The sequence below is a fragment of the Anolis carolinensis genome, chromosome 4 (genome assembly GCF_035594765.1).
Source record: "Anolis carolinensis isolate JA03-04 chromosome 4, rAnoCar3.1.pri, whole genome shotgun sequence".
NCBI classification, from domain to species: Eukaryota; Metazoa; Chordata; class Lepidosauria; order Squamata; family Dactyloidae; genus Anolis; species Anolis carolinensis.
The window spans coordinates 74,883,445-74,902,938 of NC_085844.1; the positions used below are offsets into that span (position 1 = coordinate 74,883,445).

General features: G+C 45.5%; 1 protein-coding gene across 4 annotated transcripts in view; it reads left to right on the top strand.

Moving 5' to 3' along the window:
- The window catches only part of dcdc2 (doublecortin domain containing 2), a 64,777-nt gene extending 46,102 nt beyond the window's left edge, over nt 1–18,675 (top strand). For 3 of the 4 annotated variants that reach the window (XM_062980658.1, XM_008108793.2, XM_062980659.1), the window contains 2 exons: nt 16,262–16,573; nt 18,157–18,675. In XM_062980658.1, the coding sequence (XP_062836728.1) occupies nt 16,262–16,573; nt 18,157–18,261 (417 nt within the window). In that variant the 3' untranslated portion in view covers nt 18,262–18,675. The remainder of the gene's footprint in view (nt 1–16,261; nt 16,574–18,156) is intronic. The other variant, XM_062980660.1, reaches the window with a different exon arrangement.
- Nucleotides 18,676–19,494: the final 819 nt, after the last annotated feature.

Here is a 19,494-nt window from a genome sequence, read left to right on the forward strand (position 1 = left end):
TGGGACCTCAGCGATCTCCTTGCGGAATTAGAGTCGGCCAAGGAGAATCCAGAACTGCCCGGTTTGAAGTGCCTCGATCAGCACCTGTCCCAGAGGCAGATCTTGACCAAGCTGCCCTTCACTTTGCAAGAACGCTGGGGACAGGAGGTCTTCAACTACAAGGAGGCCCACTCCCAGGCATACCCTCCATTTTCTCATTTGGTCCAGTTCATCACCAGGGCAGCCAGAGAAAGGAATGATCCACAGACGGGCCTCCCCACCTTATACCAAGGGACCCAGCCAGAGAAGGCACCTGAAGTGGACAAGAAACCACCTAGAGAGGCCAATAGACCTGTCAGCGTAAAGGCAGTCGAAACTCGACACAAGACTGACGAACCCAGGTCGGAGGTAAAAGAGTTGCTTTGCCCTATTCACCAAAAGCCTCACAGCTTGGCCAACTGCAGGGAGTTTAGTAGAAAGACATACAAAGAAAGGCAACAGCTAGTTCAAAAGCAGGGAATCTGCTTTAGATGCTGTGGAGCAACTCCACACTTTGCATCCAACTGCAAAGAAAACATCAAGTGTGAGAAATGCAACAGCCTCAAGCATTGCACCGCAATGCACAACTCCAATATCATCTCCCACCCCAAAGAGAACGCTTCACCAAAAGAAAAGTCAGCAGTCGAAGACACCGACAAGCCAGCCGTACCAGAGATGCAGGTGGAGGTTTCAGCAGTCGCCTGCACAGAACTATGCTCTGACTCGCACCAGTACAGAGTTTGTCATCCTATCTGCCTAGCGGATGTATATCCAGCCAAGAGCCCTTGGCTTAGAAAGAGACTCTATGTGGCCCTGGATTCACAGAGCGACGCCTCCCTGGCTACTCCAGAGTTCTTCCGCATGTTTGACCTTAAAACCAAGATGGTCGATTACACCATGACTACATGTGCAGGAAAAAAGAAGTTGCAGGGTCGCATAGCATCTGGCTTTGTTGTCTCCTCTTGCGACCAGAAGAGACAGTTCAGGTTGCCAGACCTGATTGAGTGTTCCTCCATCCCTCGGAACAAAAAACAAATTGTAACTAGAGAAGTTGTGGAGGCTCATCCACATTTGCGACGGTTAAAGAATGCTATACCAGCCTTTCGGCCAGATGTGGACATTGCCCTTTTGCTTGGCTCGGACTGCCCGAGCTTGTTCTGTGTGAACGACCAAGTTAAAGGACCTCCAGGTGCACCTATCGCACAACAATTGCCATTAGGCTGGACAGTCATAGGCCCAGTGTGCATAAACAAGATGCACCCACCATCGTCGTTGGACTCCAATCAAGCACAGGTGCTTAAAGGTGGACGTCCTACACTTGTGCGCAGTTGCCTAAGTCATATCTCAGTCTACTGCCAAGCAATAACTCCAGAGTATTCCTCCATCTTCAAAGTCTCTGAGAGAGACGAAGCCACAGCGCTCTCGAAAGATGAGCAAAGGTTTTCGGACATTATGAATGCTCAAGTCTCACGAAGTGCAGAGGTGAAAGCCTGCAAATCAACCACAGAAATCAAGATGGGCCAAAGATCTTGCCTGGAACCACACCGTTTTGAACGTTTTTCGGAGTGGCACAGTCTTCTTAGAGCAGTTGCTAGGCTTATACATCGCTTAGTCTGCAAAGATAGTCAGCCTTTACAGGTCCAGGATATGATAAAGGCTAAGAGCGTCATATTCAAGTCAGTGCAGAGATCTGCTTTCAAGCCGGAAATAGCTAGGCTAGAGCAAGGGCTCAACATCCCTAATCAAAGTCTTCTAAATGAGTTAAACCCATTTCTAGACAAGGAGGGTATTTTGAGAGTTGGAGGAAGGTTAGCCAAAGCTAAACTCAAGGCGTGCATAAAAAACCCCATCATCATACCCCCTAATAGTCACACTGCATTGCTGCTCGTTCGGCATTACCATGAGAAAATCCATCATCAAGGTAGAACTCTGACTGAGGCGACCCTTAGAAATGAAGGCCTGTGGGTGGTAAATGCTAAAAGTTTGGTCAGCAGTGTTATTTTTAAGTGTGTCAAATGTCGGCGACTCAGAGTCAGCTGATGGCTGAGTTACCTCAGGACAGGACTTTGACAGACCCCCCCTTTTCCCATGTGGGAATCGATGTGTTTGGTCCTTGGGAGGTTGTCACTAGGAAAACCAGGGGTGGTGTTGTAAATAACAAAAGATGTGCGGTTTTGTTTACTTGTTTGTCAGTACGAGCTGTCCATATAGAGGTTGCAGAGGGAATGGACACTTCATCATCCATAAATGCATTGAAAAGGTTCATAGCCCTCAGAGGGCCAATTAAGTTAATTTGGTCGGACTGTGGCACCAATTTTGCATGTGCAGACCTTAGCCAACCACTTCTGGAAGAGGTGGAAGGCCGAATACTTAAGCCAGCTTCCAACCAGAAGACTCTGGCAAACCCAAAGGACAATGCCAAGGTGGGAAACCTTGTGTTGCCAAAGGACAAAGACTTGCCCCGCTATGCCTGGCCTATGGGCATTATACTAAAGACCTTTCCTTGCCCTGACGGTAAGGTTAGAAAAGTTCAAGTAAAGACTCATAGTAAGGACAAAATGTCTGTCCTGGACAGACCAATTAGTGACCTCGTGTTGCTTATTGGAGATGTTTAAAGTTTTATACTGTTGTATTGTTGTGTATACAAAGGTGTTTGTATGTTTTTGATTGGTAAATTCCCACATCCTGGGAATTTAGCGGGGAGTGTTCCGTCCCCCAGGACGATGGTTTGCCTTACCTATTGGTCGTTTGTTTGTTTTCCCTCCTTTACATTTTGTTTGAGCCTCTGGCTGCAAAAGCCTAGGAAAAGTGGCTTGGAATCTGCAAGAGCTGGCTGCAGTTTTCTTTGCAGTGATTGGTCAAAGAGTGCAACATCTTAGGACCGCCCTTTTTACCAGGGTCTAGTCTCCATTTTAGAGTTTCATTCTGGCTATAGTCTTCCAACGTGCTGGAGCTGTGCAAGGCTAACTGGGACAAATCATCCTCAAAACCAGGCCAATCTAAGCCTATCCAAATTAGATAAGTATTGAATTATATTGATCTGGAATAGGAAATCTAGTTAGAGGAGCAGAGTTATTCCATCGCTTCTAGAACTAATCTTTGCTGTAAAGATAGGGAAGGAAAGAGTTTCTCCTTCTAATATAGGCAGCGTGATTAGGGTATAGTGGTTTTATAATCACCTTTGCCTTCTGGAACCAGGGATAATTCTGCAACTAAAACCTATGGAAATTTGTTTCATTTTCTGCAACTTTAAGATCTGTGCCAGGTTTACAACCTTGTATGAATAAACATCCTTTTTTGAAGTTATCCAGACTCAGTCGTTCAATATCTATAGGACAGCTTATAGGGATTTGCAGTTCGCCCGGATAAAGGACAGCACGTTTCAGTTTTATAGCTTTTTATTGTCCGGCGGACGGCACAATTCCTCTTGTTCTTCCATCTGTTTCTCTCTATGTGCTTTTTTGCATTCATCAACAAGCACATGTGTTTTATTCACAAGGCACATTATTAACATATTGCCTTTTTAATGCTGGGGAAGATAAGTTGAAGTCTTGTCATAGCACGCATGTGGATGTTCTGCCGTTAACTGATAGGCCACTGAGTGGGCAGAACATAGGACTCGAAAGGCCTTTGCTCTCATCCAACATGGGTCTTCCTATATTATCATCATTATTTTATTTCCTGTCTCATTTGTAGTGATTAGACAAACAAGCACTCAATTCAATTTCCATCCAATCTACTAATATATCATCAGGGCCGGCCCTACCATTGAGGCCACGTGACGCCGCCGCCTCGGGCGCAGGTCCCGGGGGGCGCCGTCAGGCTGGGCGGGAGGCGGGGCACCGCTCTGACGGTGCCCCGCCGCCCGACCAGTGCGCCCTGGCCTTGTGGCTCCCTCTTTCGCCGCCCGGGGAGGGAAGGAAGGATCCCCTCCTCCCCTCCCCGGGCGGCGAAGCCTTTCTCTTTCGCTGCCCGGGGAGGGAAGGAAGGATCCCCTCCTCCCCTCCCCGGGCGGCGAAGCCTGTCTCTTTCGCTGCCCGGGGAGGGAAGGAAGGATCCCCTCCTCCCCTCCCCGGGCGGCGAAGCCTGTCTCTTTCGCTGCCCGGGGAGGGAAGGAAAGATCCCCTCCTCCCCTCCCTGGGCGGCGAAGCCTCTCCCTTTCGCTGCCCGGGGAGGGAAGGAAGGATCCCCTCCTCCCCTCCCCGGGCGGCGAAGCCTGTCTCTTTCGCTGCCCGGGGAGGGAAGGAAAGATCCCCTCCTCCCCTCCCCGGGCGGCGAAGCCTCTCCCTTTCGCTGCCCGGGGAGGGAAGGAAGGATCCCCTCCTCCCCTCCCCGGGCGGCGAAGCCTCTCTCTTTCGCTGCCCGGGGAGGGAAGGAAGGATCCCCTCCTCCCCTCCCCGGGCGGCGAAGCCTCTCTCTTTCGCTGCCCGGGGAGGGAAGGAAGGATCCCCTCCTCCCCTCCCCGGGCGGCGAAGCCTCTCTCTTTCGCTGCCCGGGGAGGGAAGGAAGGATCCCCTCCTCCCCTCCCCGGGCGGCGAAGCCTGTCTCTTTCGCTGCCCGGGGAGGGAAGGAAAGATCCCCTCCTCCCCTCCCCGGGCGGCGAAGCCTCTCTCTTTCGCTGCCCGGGGAGGGAAGGAAAGATCCCCTCCTCCCCTCCCCGGGCGGCGAAGCCTCTCTCTTTCGCTGCCCGGGGAGGGAAGGAAGGATCCCCTCCTCCCCTCCCCGGGCGGCGAAGCCTGTCTCTTTCGCTGCCCGGGGAGGGAAGGAAGGATCCCCTCCTCCCCTCCCCGGGCGGCGAAGCCTCTCTCTTTCGCTGCCCGGGGAGGGAAGGAAGGATCCCCTCCTCCCCTCCCCGGGCGGCGAAGCCTGTCTCTTTCGCTGCCCGGGGAGGGAAGGAAAGATCCCCTCCTCCCCTCCCCGGGCGGCGAAGCCTGTCTCTTTCGCTGCCCGGGGAGGGAAGGAAGGATCCCCTCCTCCCCTCCCCGGGCGGCGAAGCCTGTCTCTTTCGCTGCCCGGGGAGGGAAGGAAGGATCCCCTCCTCCCCTCCCCGGGCGGCGAAGCCTGTCTCTTTCGCTGCCCGGGGAGGGAAGGAAAGATCCCCTCCTCCCCTCCCCGGGCGGCGAAGCCTGTCTCTTTCGCTGCCCGGGGAGGGAAGGAAGGATCCCCTCCTCCCCTCCCCGGGCGGCGAAGCCTCTCTCTTTCGCTGCCCGGGGAGGGAAGGAAGGATCCCCTCCTCCCCTCCCCGGGCGGCGAAGCCTCTCTCTTTCGCTGCCCGGGGAGGGAAGGAAGGATCCCCTCCTCCCCTCCCCGGGCGGCGAAGCATGTCTCTTTCGCTGCCCGGGGAGGGAAGGAAAGATCCCCTCCTCCCCTCCCCGGGCGGCGAAGCCTGTCTCTTTCGCTGCCCGGGGAGGGAAGGAAAGATCCCCTCCTCCCCTCCCCGGGCGGCGAAGCCTGTCTCTTTCGCTGCCCGGGGAGGGAAGGAAGGATCCCCTCCTCCCCTCCCCGGGCGGCGAAGCCTGTCTCTTTCGCTGCCCGGGGAGGGAAGGAAGGATCCCCTCCTCCCCTCCCCGGGCGGCGAAGCCTCTCTCTTTCGCTGCCCGGGGAGGGAAGGAAGGATCCCCTCCTCCCCTCCCCGGGCGGCGAAGCCTGTCTCTTTCGCTGCCCGGGGAGGGAAGGAAGGATCCCCTCCTCCCCTCCCCGGGCGGCGAAGCCTGTCTCTTTCGCTGCCCGGGGAGGGAAGGAAGGATCCCCTCCTCCCCTCCCCGGGCGGCGAAGCCTGTCTCTTTCGCTGCCCGGGTAGGGAAGGAAGGATCCCCTCCTCCCCTCCCCGGGCGGCGAAGCCTGTCTCTTTCGCCGCCCGGGGAGGGAAGGAAGGATCCCCTCCTCCCCTCCCCGGGCGGCGAAGCCTGTCTCTTTCGCCGCCCGGGGAGGGAAGGAAGGATCCCCTCCTCCCCTCCCCGGGCGGCGAAGCCTCTCTCTTTCGCCGCCCGGGGAGGGAAGGAAGGATCCCCTCCTCCCCTCCCCGGGCGGCGAAGCCTCTCTCTTTCGCCGCCCGGGGAGGGAAGGAAGGATCCCCTCCTCCCCTCCCCGGGCGGCGAAGCTGGGCCAGGGCGAATAACATGGGAGGCGGGGCCAACCCTGGCCCCGCCTCCCACCCAGCGTGCCCTGGCCTCGCCTCCCACGCAGCGTGGGAGGCGCGGCCAGGGCACGCTGGGTGGGAGGCGGGGCCAGGGCTCAGGAGGCGGGGCCGGTGGGGGGCGCTTTTCAGCGCCCCCGCTTAATATTTAAATTTATCTCCGACCGGCCCTGTATATCATTTACAGTTTATGACTGGCAATGTTTTTGGTTTGTGACAACTACAATAGACCTATTCAGTCAACTGTTGAATTGGGAGTCAACACATATGTAGAACTCATTGATTGAATGTGTTTTGCCATTACCATTGTATTACTAGTACTTCCAATAAGTACATGTACTTAATTGATCATCAGACATACAAAATTGGCAGGTGCTAGCAACTCCCCCCACCCAGAAAATTATTGATGGCAACAGTCTCTTCTTATCTTTCTTCAAATTTCTCCTTTCCAGCAACATCTCACTTTCCAGCAAGCTGCCAATTTCATTATTCTTGCGTGTCAGATTGTGTTACAAGTTAGAAATTTGCAGTCTAGTAATGTTTTTCATGTTGCTATAGTTGCCATTTCATTCTAAAGGATGTTAATATTTGGACTTCAGTAAAGACAGGAATCATGAACATTTAAATTCAATTTTAAAATTTAGGAAGCATTACAAATGGTCTAGAAAATAAGTTAAATTATCATTTCATTTCTGCCATTAAACTGCTATGAAAGAATTCCTAGCAATTCTCTGGTAAGGATCTTATAATTAGACCAATAAGCTCTTTAGGGTTTTAACTTTTTCACTTTTCTACTTCTTCAATGAGTTACCAGTGTTTGCCGTATATTTTAATTTATCTATTTCAATTTTTATTTTTTTATTTCACGTTCATAGCATGTTTGGACAAACACTGAAAAGGGCCCATTGGAAGATCTATTCTGCAGAAATGTGGGCAGAAAAGAAATTACTCTTTTCTGCCACCATTGCATCTGCAAGGAGCCATTCAGGAGAGCTTTCTTTGAGTTGTCAGACTTTTTCAAGTAGAAAGTGTAGCCCACTCAATAGACTACTTTGAAGAATTGACATGGTACTTTGGGGATAAAATTGCTCAGGTGTGCTACAATTTGGATGCTGAAGTTGATACAGTTCCATTGAATGTAGCCTACATGTCCAGTGTTGTAGATGCTTTTCAGTTTGTGCCACCTGAGAATGTGAATAGTATCCTTGGAGAAGTGAGAACCACCACATGTGTGCTAGATCTTTGTCCCTTAAGTGTACCAACTGAGGCCCCTTCCACACAGCCCTATATCACAGAATATCAAGGCAGAAAATCCCACACTATCTGCTTTGAACTGGAATATATGGCAATGTGGACTCAGATAGTGTGGGATTTTCTGCCTTGATATTCTGGGATATAGGGCTGTGTAGAAGGGCCCTGAGAAGATGGTTGTTAGTGTTTCCTTATAACAGTGGTTCTCAACCTGTGGGTCCCCAGGTGTTTTGGCCTACAACTCCCAGAAATCCCAACCAGTTTACCAGCTGTTAGGATTTATGGGAGTTGAAGGCCAAAACATCTGGGGACCCACAGGTTGAGAACCACTGTCTTATAACAAGAAAGCAGTTCTTAGGCATTTAAAAACAGCTCCCCAAATCCTTCTATAATGGATAACTATTGACCAGCATCCAACATACCATTTCTGGGCAAGACATTGGAGCATGTTCAATGTTGGAATTCAGTTACATTCCCTTTGAAGGCATAGTTTCAAAGTTCTGATATATATCTGAACTCGGCTTTGAAATTGGAGGCTCCAGTTTGTGCAGAGGCTAGGTGTGCTCTTGCACATTTAACTGCACTCATTTTTTGGGATGAAAGATCTGGTGATAGTTATACATGCTTTAGTTACATCGTGTTTATTCTAATACATTTCACATGGGATTATCTTAGAAAAATGTTAGAAAATAATGGCGCGTCTAAAGAGCTGCGGTTAAAATGTTAACTAGGGTAAGATAACACTCCCTTGCTAGAAAAACTCCACTGGCTGCCACTGTGTTTTGGGGCACAATTCGGTGTAGAGTTTATAAAGCTCTATGGCTCAGGTCCAGGTTATCTTGCAGATCTGGCTGTTTCCTAGTACAGTAGAGTCTCGCTTATCCAACGTAAATGGGCCGGCAGAACGTTGGATAAGCGAATATGTTGGATAATAAGGAGAGATTAAGGAATTAATCTATTAAACATCAAATTAGGTTATGATTTTACAAATTAAGCACCAAAACATCATGTTATACAACAAATTTGACAGAAAAAGTAGTTTAATACGCAGTAATGCTATGTAGTAATTACTGTATTTATGAATTTAGCACCAAAATATCATGATGTATTGAAAACATTGACTACAAAAATGTGTTGGATAATCCAGAACGTTGGATAAGCGAGTGTTGGATAAGTGAGACTCTACTGTATGAGCTTTCCCAGGCCCTGAGTTCCTCAAGAGAAGATCCTTCTCTCAATCCCATCACCATCACAAACATGGTTGTTGGAAATGTGAGACAGTCCTTTTTTTGCCCCTGGACTCTGGAAGTCTCTTCCTAGTGAAGACAGATTGACATGCAAAATTTCAGAATTTTTTTTTTATTATGTTAGAAGTGACTTGGCAAGTTGCTTCTGGTGTGAGAGAATTGGCCGTCTACAGAGATGTTGTCAGGGGACATTCGGGAGGCTTCTTTCATGTCCCTGCAAGCTAGAGCTGACAGACAAGAGCTCACCCCTTCTCACAGATTCGAACTGGCAGTCTTCAGGTCAGCAACCCAATCTTTAGGTCAGCAGTCCAGCCGGCACAAGGGTTTAACCCATTGTGCCACCGCAGTTCATTTCAGAGTTAAGAGTGTCAACTGGACACCATACTTTTCTTCCTTCTCTAGTTATATCTGCTTTGATCTAAGCCTAAAAACAGACAATTCTAAGAAACCCCTATATGTTTCAATGTCTTCAGTTTGCGTATAATAGTATAATTCCTATGAATGATCCCTTCCCGTGGATTCATATGTGAGTGCAAAACATATATGTTTAATAATACCTATTAATTTCTTCCTTACAAATGATGCTTAGCAGATCTATGAATCAGAATTCTAATTGAATTAGAAAAGAAATTGAATTTGAATTATTCATTACCAGAGGGCTCCATGTAAAAAAAGAGCTTATTGGTCTAATTATAAGGTCCTTACCAGAGAATTGCTAGGAATTCTTTCATAGCAGTTTAATGGCAGAAATGAAATGATAATTTAACTTATTTTCTAGACCATTTGTAATGCTTCCTAAATTTTAAAATTGAATTTAAATGTTCATGATTCCTGTCTTTACTGAACTCCAAATATTAACAACCTTTAGAATGAAATATCTAGTTCTTAGAATTGAAACAATAAATACAGAAGGTGACAAAGATGAAATGTACATTTTTCAAGATGACACATATATATATAAAAATGTAATGTGATGTTTTACTATGGAGTGAATAACAAAACCACTGAACCAAATCACACCAAATTTTGCCACAAAAGACATAGTCATCCAGTCTATGTCTTTCAAACAAAAAAAAAACCCTAGAAAAATAAAGTCCAAATTTGACGAAGAAGAACATTCCCCCCCCCCCCCCCCCTATGCCAGTTAGAAGGGTAGGCTCTACCCACTTCATCTCCTAGCAACCCACTCAGTCAGAATAGCGCGCTGGGCCTCTTCACTCAGGCCTCTTCCACAATGCCTATAAAATACAGATTATCTGATTTGAACTGGATTATATGGCAGTGTAGAGTCAAGGCCCTTCCACACACCTATATAACCCAGAATGCCAAGGCACATAATCCACAGTATCTGCTTTGAACTGGATTATCTTGAGTCTACACTGCCATATAATCCAGTTCAGTGTTGATTTTATACAGTTGTGTAAAAGGAGCCTCATATAATCATAGAATCATAGAATCATAGAATAGTAGAGTTGGAAGAGACCTCATGGGCCATCCAGTCCAACCCCCTGTCAAGAAGCAGGAAATTGCATTCATAGCACCCCCGACAGATGGCCATCCAGCCTCTGTTTAAAAGCCTCCAAGGAAGGAGCCTCCACCACAGTCCGGGGGAGAGAGTTCCACTGCCGAACAGCCCTCACTGTGAGGAAGTTCTTCCTGATGTTCAGGTGGAATCTCCTTTCCTGTAGTTTGAAGCCATTGTTCCGTGTCCTAGTCTGCAGGGCAGCAGAAAACAAGCTTGCTCCCTCCTCCCTTTGACTTCCCTTCACGTATTTGTACATGGCTATCATGTCTCCTCTCAGCCTTCTCTTCTGCAGGCTAAACATGCCCAGCTCTTTAAGCCACTCCTCATAGGGTTTGTTCTCCAGACCCTTAATCATTTTAGTCGCCCTCCTCTGGACACTTTCCAGCTTGTCAACATCTCCCTTCAACTGTGGTGCTCAAAATTGGACACAGTATTCCAGGTGTGGTCTGACCAAGGCAGAATAGAGGGGGAGCATAACTTCCCTGGATCTAGACGCTATTCCCCTATTGATGCAGGCCAGAATCCCGTTGGCTTTTTTAGCTGCTGCATCACATTGTTGGCTCATGTTTAACTTGTTGTCCACAAGGACTCCAAGGTCTTTTTCGCACACACTGCTGTCAAGCCAGGCGTCCCCCATTCTGTATCTTTGATTTCCATTTTTTCTGCCGAAATGAAGTATCTTCCATTTGTCCCTGTTGAACTTCATTTTGTTAGTTTCTGCCCATCTCTCTAGTCTGTCAAGATCGTTTTGAATTCTGCTCCTGTCTTCTGGAGTGTTAGCTATCCCTCCCAGTTTTGTGTCGTCTGCAAACTTGATGATCGTGCCTTCTAACCCTTCGTCTAAGTCGTTAATAAAGATGTTGAACAGAACCGGGCCCAGGACGGAGCCCTGCGGCACTCCACTTGTCACTTCTTTCCATGATGAAGATGACGCATTGGTGAGCACCCTTTGGGTTCGTTCGCTTAGCCAATTGCAGATCCACCTAACCGTAGTTTTGTCTAGCCCACATTTTACTAGTTTGTTTGCCAGAAGGTCGTGGGGGACTTTGTCGAAGGCCTTACTGAAATCCAGGTACGCTACATCCACAGCATTCCCTGTATCGACCCAACTCGTAACTCTATCGAAAAAAGAGATCAGATTAGTCTGGCATGACTTGTTTTTGGTAAATCCGTGTTGACTATTAGCAATGACCGCATTTGTTTCTAAGTGTTCGCAGACCACTTCCTTGATGATCTTTTCCAGAATCTTGCCTGGTATCGATGTGAGGCTGACCGGACGGTAATTGTTTGGGTCGTTCTTTTTTCCCTTCTTGAAGATAGGGACCACATTCGCCCTCCTCCAATCTGCTGGGACTTCTCCCGTTCTCCAAGAACTCTCGAAGATAATTGCTAGTGGTTCTGAAATAACTTCCGCTAATTCCTTCAATACTCTTGGATGTAGCTGATCTGGCCCTGGGGACTTGAATTCGTTTAGAGAGGCCAGGTGTTCCTGGACAACTTGTTTCCCTATTTGGGGTTGGATTTCCCCCAATCCTTCGTCCATTCCATGTTGCTGAGGTTGAAGATGGCTTTCTTTTTGTGAGAAGACCGAGGCAAAGAAGGCATTGAGCAGTTCTGCCTTTTCCCTGTCCCCTGTCGCCATCACCCCATCTTCTCCTTGCAGAGGCCCTATCGCCTCCTTTTTCTTCCTTTTTCTACCAACGTAAGCAAAAAAGCCTTTTTTGATGTTTTTTATGTCCCTGGCAAGCCTGAGCTCATTTTGTGCTTTAGCCTTGCGAACCTTTTCCCTACAGGTGTTGGCTATACGTTTGAATTCTTCTTTGGTGATTTCTCCCCTTTTCCACTTCTTGTGCATGTCACTTTTGAGCTTTAGCTCAGTTAGAAGTTCTTTGGACATCCATTCTGGCTTCTTTGCACTTGTCTTATTTTTCTTCTTTGTTGGTACTATTTGCATTTGCGCCTTGAGTATTTCACTTTTGAAAAACTCCCATCCATCCTTAACTCCCTTGTTTTTTAATATTGGTGTCCATGGAATGCCGCTCAGTAATTCCTTCATTTTTTGGAAGTCAGCTCTCTTAAAGTCGAGAATGCGTGTTTGACTTGTCTTAGTTTCAGCATTCCTTTGTTTTGCAAACTCCAGGAGCACATGGTCACTTGCCCCTAAGGATCCAACCACTTCAACTGTATTGATCAGGTCTTCCACATTTGTTAAGATTAGATCAAGAGTTGCTGATCCTCTTGTTGCCTCTTCTACCTTCTGGACCATAAAATTGTCTGCAAGGCAAGTGAGGAATTTGTTGGACTTTGTACTCTTGGCTGAGTTTGTTTTCCAGCAGATATTGGAATAATTGAAATCGCCCATGACTACTATATCTCTTCTTTGTGCCTGTTTGGTCAGCTGTTGACAGAAGGCTTCATCAAGTCCTTCATCCTGACTCGGAGGTCTGTAGTAGACACCCACGACAAGATCTTTTTGAGTCCCGGTTCCCTTGATTCTTATCCAGATGCTTTCTAGCTGGTTTCCCGGATTACAGTCTTGCATTTCTTCTGCAACGTAACTGTTTTTGACATATAAGGCTACTCCCCCTCCTCTCCCTTTTGTTCTATTTCTGTGAAAGAGGTTATAGCCCTCAATGGCTACATTCCAGTGATGGGAGTCATCCCACCAGGTTTCAGTGATGCCTATGACATCGTATGTGTGGTGCTGTGCTAAGAGTTGGAGTTCGTCTTGCTTATTTCCCATGCTCTGAGCGTTGGTGTATATATATATATATATAAACAAAAATGCTGAATTCAATCTCAAACTAGTTATTCCTTCAATTCCTTTTGAAATAAGTATGTTAAGATTTTGTAAATAACGTGGGTGGCATGTACTCTATTATTACTTAGGAAACTTAACTGGTTTAAAAACAAATGTTTCTTTTAGTTTTGTAAAGCAATTGAGATATTTGTGTAGCATTATTCATTACTGGAAAATAGCAGCTATATTTAAGTGGTGCTATTTGTTCAAAGCTACTGTAAGTGTGCCTTGAAACTATATTCATGCTGTGATGTTTGTTCCTATCAGAGTTTTGTTGCTCATCATCTCGCCCCTATTTTGCACAATGACCTGTAATATTCACAGCCAGTGCTTCATGCCTCTAGAAAAAGGGAAAATATTAAAATAAGCCAGAAAACCCCCAGGCATCTATTCAAACAATGCTTGTTTTTCTGAAGTTTCACCTTGAATTACTTTCATATTGTGTTGTTTTACCTATACTCAGTTGTAAGTGGCACTGCCTGAGTAGGTTTAGCATTTTGAATATAAGGGCTGTGTGAGAAGGCAATGATAATCCAATCCAGAAAAACATCACCACCAAGAAAAACAAAGTAAGTGTGGTAGTTCAGCTTGTGATAGTATCTGATGCCAATGGGAATGCTGGGGTATTTGGGCCTGTGTCTGATGACAATGGGGGATGATGGTTTTCTTGACAGGCCTGGCTTCAATCTGGAGGTTTCTTGAAAAATAGAGTGAGATGTTCAAGGCCAAATTCCTGAGAGGGGTCCTCAGCAAGTGTTCTCTGCGAATCGATCTTCTTAGGACCATTTGTCAGGTGCAGAATTTAATGAGCTGGAAGATAGGTGACAAGACTTTTGTAAACAAAGGGAGAGTCAGTTCGTCTCCAAGAAAAAAGGGAAAGTAATCTTTATCTGGTGGGAAAGTGAAACAGAATGTGTTTTTTTTTATTGCATGAGACAGGAAAAACTTTATAAGAGACAAGGGAAATATTTTTACCTCAGTGTGGTCAGCGTTGATTTTTCATGCCAGTCTTGCTTCCAAGTGGATTTCTAGTTTCATGGTTCCAGTCTTGCCAAGTTCCTGTTCTGAGTATTGGGATTTTATGCTGCCTTGTTCTTGTGGATTTTGCAACCTTGTACCTTGTATTTTATCTTTGTACCTTGGGATTAATGGACTAATTGTTACAGTTCTATTATTACTTTTTGGACTATACCTTTTGCATCATTTTTATTGCTTGGCTTTCATATATTCTTTAATAAACTGCTTGCTGATAACACTCAACTGGTGTGGTGTCTAAGGGCAGAGGGGTTCCAGCTCTGGGGTACAAGTTAGGTGTGTAGTCAACTGTATAGATGACCAACTCAGCAAATGAAAACAAAATGGAATCATACGAGACTAGTAAATGGGAATAATTTTGAATATAAACATAGAGTCATTGAAAATATGTCAACATCATATTGATTTTGTTGCTTTTCACGGTAGACATCTATGCCATTACCACAAGCTGGCACCGGATCTCCTTTTAAATTCAGCTTGCCATGTGTTTTTGAGTCAGTGTTAGTTTTTGAGAATTTAAGAAAATACCTACTAAACTGGATCAAAGCTCCCCCTAATCTAGGGTTTGCCTTTAAGGGGCTGTTTGTAATTGTTAGACTGTATAAATGTAACTATGTTGGCCTATCACTGAAAGCCTCACGAACTAAATAAAATGACTTGGTGGGATGAATTTGGCCCACGAGCCTTGCATTTGACATGTGCGTCATATTGTCATATTGGTGTTCTAGTACATCAGAAAACCCATTTTTGAGCCCAGGATTTAATAATTGTAAATGTAAATCTTAGTCCTAATCTCTATTTAGAATGTCAGTTTAAATTGAACCAATCAACTGTATTGAGACTGTGTTGCCAGTAACATAAACCACCTGAAGTCATGGGCCATAAGTACTACTGATTTTAATGGAATTTAAATATGAATACCTATAGTGATATTATGCTTAACAACAACTTCCTTGTTCTTAGGGTCATCCTTAGAGGTGGTACTGAGCAAACTGCTGGCTAAGAAGTTAGCATATTACATCAGTTGTTTGATAGCCCACTGAAGATGCCTCCTCCCCATGATGAGCTCTCTAGAATATGACCATAATGTGTAGATCACCTTGCTTTGTTTTCTAAGGAGCCTCTGGTGGCCTAGGGGATAAAAGCCTTGTGACTTGAAGGTTGGGTTGCTGACCTGAAAGCTGCCAGGTTCGAATCCCACCCGGGGAGAGGGTGGATGAGCTCCCTCTTTCAGCTCCAGCTCCATGCGGGGACATGAGAGAAGCCTCCCACAAGGATGGTAAAACATCAAAACCTCTGGGCATCCCCTGGGCAACGTCCTTGCAGACAACCGATTCTCTCACTCCAGAAGCAACTCCGGTTGCTCCTGAAACGGAAAAAAAAGCTGTTTTCTATGTCAGTTCATCTTCATACAATTTTATACATGAGTGGTGCCAGATAATTAACATATTGTTTGCGGCATGCAGGACACAGCATGTAGATTTTTCCTAAATCTGTCAAAAGGTAGCTAGCTAAAGTAGACATTGGTCTATTTTCACTGTGCTATTTTCTTTGTGATGCAAAAGAGCCATTTTATCTATATAAGCACACAACTATATATTTTTTTCCATGTCAGGAGCGAATTGAGAAACTGCAAGTCGCTTCTGGTGTGAGAGAATTGGCTGTCTGCAAGGATATTACCCAGGGGACACCTGAATGTTTGATATTTTACCATCCTGTGGGAGGCTTCTCTCATGTCCCGCATGGGGAGCTGGAGCTGACAGAAGGACCTCACCCACTCTCCCTGGATTCAAACCACCAACCTATCGGTCTGCAGTCCTGCCGGCACAAGGGTTTAACCCAGTTGCTCTCAACCTGGGGTCCCCATGTGTTTTGGGCCTCCAACTCCCAGAAATCCTAACAGCTGGTGAACTGGCTGGGATTTCTGGGAGTTGTAGGCCAAAAATATCTGGGGACCCCAGGTTGAGAGCCACTGGTTTAAACCCATTACACCACCGGGGGCTCCAACATTTAAATTAAACTTATACTGTTTATGCAAACACAATTCTCAACCATTTATCTCATAATTGTGATCTGTTTCATAACCAAGAAGAATTTGCTGTGATATAACCTTAGGATAAGAGCCTATAACACACCACAGAATGCACATGTACTTTCCCATCCTTAACTTAGTTCATCATAATCCTTCTGCCTGGGATATTTTATTCTAAAATACTCATCGTGATATTATTTATGTTTGCTTTTCTCAGCAATCAGCAGAAATTGTGGAGGAGGAAGAAAATATAGCTCTGGACCAGCATGCTCAGCATCAAGGGAAATATTCAGCCATGAATGTAGATGCAAATCCAGGTGAAGCAACCGAGGAAGCCATGAATGGCATCGAAGAAGACAAACTGAATAGCCATTATGAAGATGCACAGCAATGGCAGGATCTTGACAATGGAGGAGAAGATGAGCCCATTCCTCAAAGATATGCTGAAACAAATGAAGAAAATGGTGAGAAAACAGGTCACAGTCATCGTGAAGAAGAAACTAAAGAAGGTATTGATGATCAAATTCAGGTAACATGTCTTTCCTCTCTTGTTGTGCTCCCATTTGTCTGCTTTAGTTGTAGTTGCTGCTTTCAGGCAACATATTCCATTGCTGCAGCTTTGGATTTTTGTTTTGTTTTGCTACTCTTCATTGCTGATGACATTGATGGTGCTGCCATAAGGGAATGCAGTGTCATGAGAATTTTTCAGTCCATTGGTCTGCCATGCAAGAAGCCCCTCTGAATGCTAAGCACTTTTCCAGAGTATAATTGAGAAACTCAGTGTAGCTTCCTTACAATACTACAGTTCATACATCCTAAGAGGCTGAGTTCATGATTATTCTGGCTGTGAACCCTGCAAATTAAGCACCCACAAAATCACAAACATTGTATGCTGCACCATTCGAAAACCTGATTACAACTAATGCACATCTGGTGCTGTTTGACAGCTGACATCATGGAATTTACTACTCAGCATACCTCTGCCAGTGTACAAGACAGAGCATAGCCATTCTGAAGGGAGAAGAAAGCAAGGGTTTGGTGGGCTTTTTTTCCAGGAGTGGTATCATCACTTATTTATAGAAATGCTCTTGGCAGCAAGTGGGTGGGGTTCCCCCCCCCCCCCCCCATATCAGAAGCGACTTCAGAAACTGCAAATCGCTTTTGGTGTAAGAGAATTGGCCATCTGCAAGGATATTGCCCAGAGTACGCCTGGATGTTTTACCATCTTTTGGGAGGCTTCTCTCATGTCCTTGCATAGGAGCTGGAGCTGACAGATGGGAGCTCACCCCGCTCCCTGGATTCAAACTGCCAACCTTTTGGTCAAAAGTCCTGCTGGCACAACAATTAAACCCAGTGGTTCTCAACCTGTGTGTCCCCAGGTGTTTTGGCCTACAACTCCCAGAAATCCCAGCCAGTTTACCAGCTGTTAGGATTTCTGGGAGTTGAAAGCCAAAATATCTGGGGACCTACATGTTGAGAACCACTGGTTTAACCCACTGTGCCATCGGGGGCTCCAGTGGTTGGGGTGAGATCAGTCCTTTGGGCTGAGTGTTGCCCAGCTCGCTACAGAAAGAGCTAAAGCACTCAATACCCAACTTTCTCTTGGGTGAAAAGGCTAATGCAAGGGTGGGAATAATTGGGTATTTTTGTCATTATGTTGCCGATTTTATATACAAACTGTCCCTCTTCCTTTTATTTCTGCACTTTATTGAGTGTCTCCATTTGATTGTGGATACTAACTAGCAGTGCTGTTGTCTTCACTCTTTGTCTTTTATGATGTTTCTACAGATAGTAGAAGGCTGTTAATTGCCCAAGTGGAAGGTGATAATAATTGTTTTGTTACTGGAGTTTGTATTTTGTTGATCACCGTGCACAGTTCATCTATTAGATGTGGGGGCTTATTTCTGGTTTCATGAACCTTCTCGTTCTGCTTCCTGTCTGGAATGGCAAAACAGATGGGTTGACAAGTATCTTCTATTGCTAATGAGCAGAATATGACTGGACAGAGCCCAGGTTGTTCAGATCTTCCCTAGTCTATCATGTGTACATCCCCACCTAAGAAAGATTCCTGTCATATAGCAAATCATAATACCTTTCTTTGTTCATTTCTAGGCTGATTCCAATTATGAACAAACCTCTGCTCCAAGAGTCACTATCACCAGTCCACAGGAAAGTGAAAAAAATGAACAAAGCAATGACTATGCAGCAGTAGCGTAGACATATTTCGAAGGACATAATAACAAAAAATGAAGGATTTTATATTTTGAATGCAAAGCATCTTTCTCTTTGCTTGGTTAATTTATAATGCAACAATATGGTGGAGTTCCACCCATTAATCCCTGATGTGATAATGTGATAACCAATAAATAGATAATTAAATGAAAGAAGATGAAGAAATTAGAGTCCTTAGGGTTGGTTTTCCTCCTATGTGAATGTTAAAAGGAAGCCAGGGAGGTCACTTTAATAAATGCTGTCATTACAGATTGCTTTTTGTTGAACTAGCCCCCATGTATGTTCACAAAAGAGATGGTTAGACTAAAAGTATTTGGTTTAGAAGCGTTAAATAATATTTTTGCAACTTTGAAATAAAAAAAATCTGTGATAAGCTGAATAAATCTGTATGTGTATGAATATTGCAGTGGTATATTTCCATAGTCTAACATGGGGTAGCAGCCAGATTCCCACTTTGTGATGTGCAGTGTGGGTTTAGGAAATCTCTACAATGCAGAATTAAGACTTAATTCAGAGCCCTGGAGATCACTGATATGCACAAAGTACTCTTTCATACATGGGCTGTTACACTTGTTTCAAAGAATGCCAATATGGATCTGCTGTCCTTTTTTTGCCAGTAATTTCCATTGCCTTTGATTAATTTTTCATGTACTTATGATCTGACTAAAATTGTCCATGACACTATTTTGCTGTGCTTCCAGAGCCGATGATGATGCCAATGATATTTATTTTTACCTCACCTTTCTCTGTGGACTGAACCCAAAACTGCTTCCATTGAGATAGTCATAGGAAGCAAATTGAAAAATCAAGGCAAAAAGAATCTATACATACCGTGTTTCCCCAAAAATAAGACAGTGTCTTATATTAATTTTTGCTCCCAAAGATGCGCTAGGTCTTATTTTCAGGGGATGTCTTATTTTTCCATGAAGAAGAATTTACATTTATTGTTGAACAAAAAATGAACATTATATACTTTTGTAAGCCGCCCTGAGTCCCCTCGGGTGAGAAGGGCGGGGTATAAATGTTGTAAATAAATAAATAAATAAATAAATAAATGTACTGTACAGTAGTTGTCATCACAAACCAGCATAACCAGACAAACTGTGATTCCTACCAAGAATTTCTTGTTATTTATTTCCATGTACAACACTCTATGGTAGGTACATTTACCAATACCGCATACTCTGGTGTTCTGTTTGGCGTGCATGCTTCTAAACA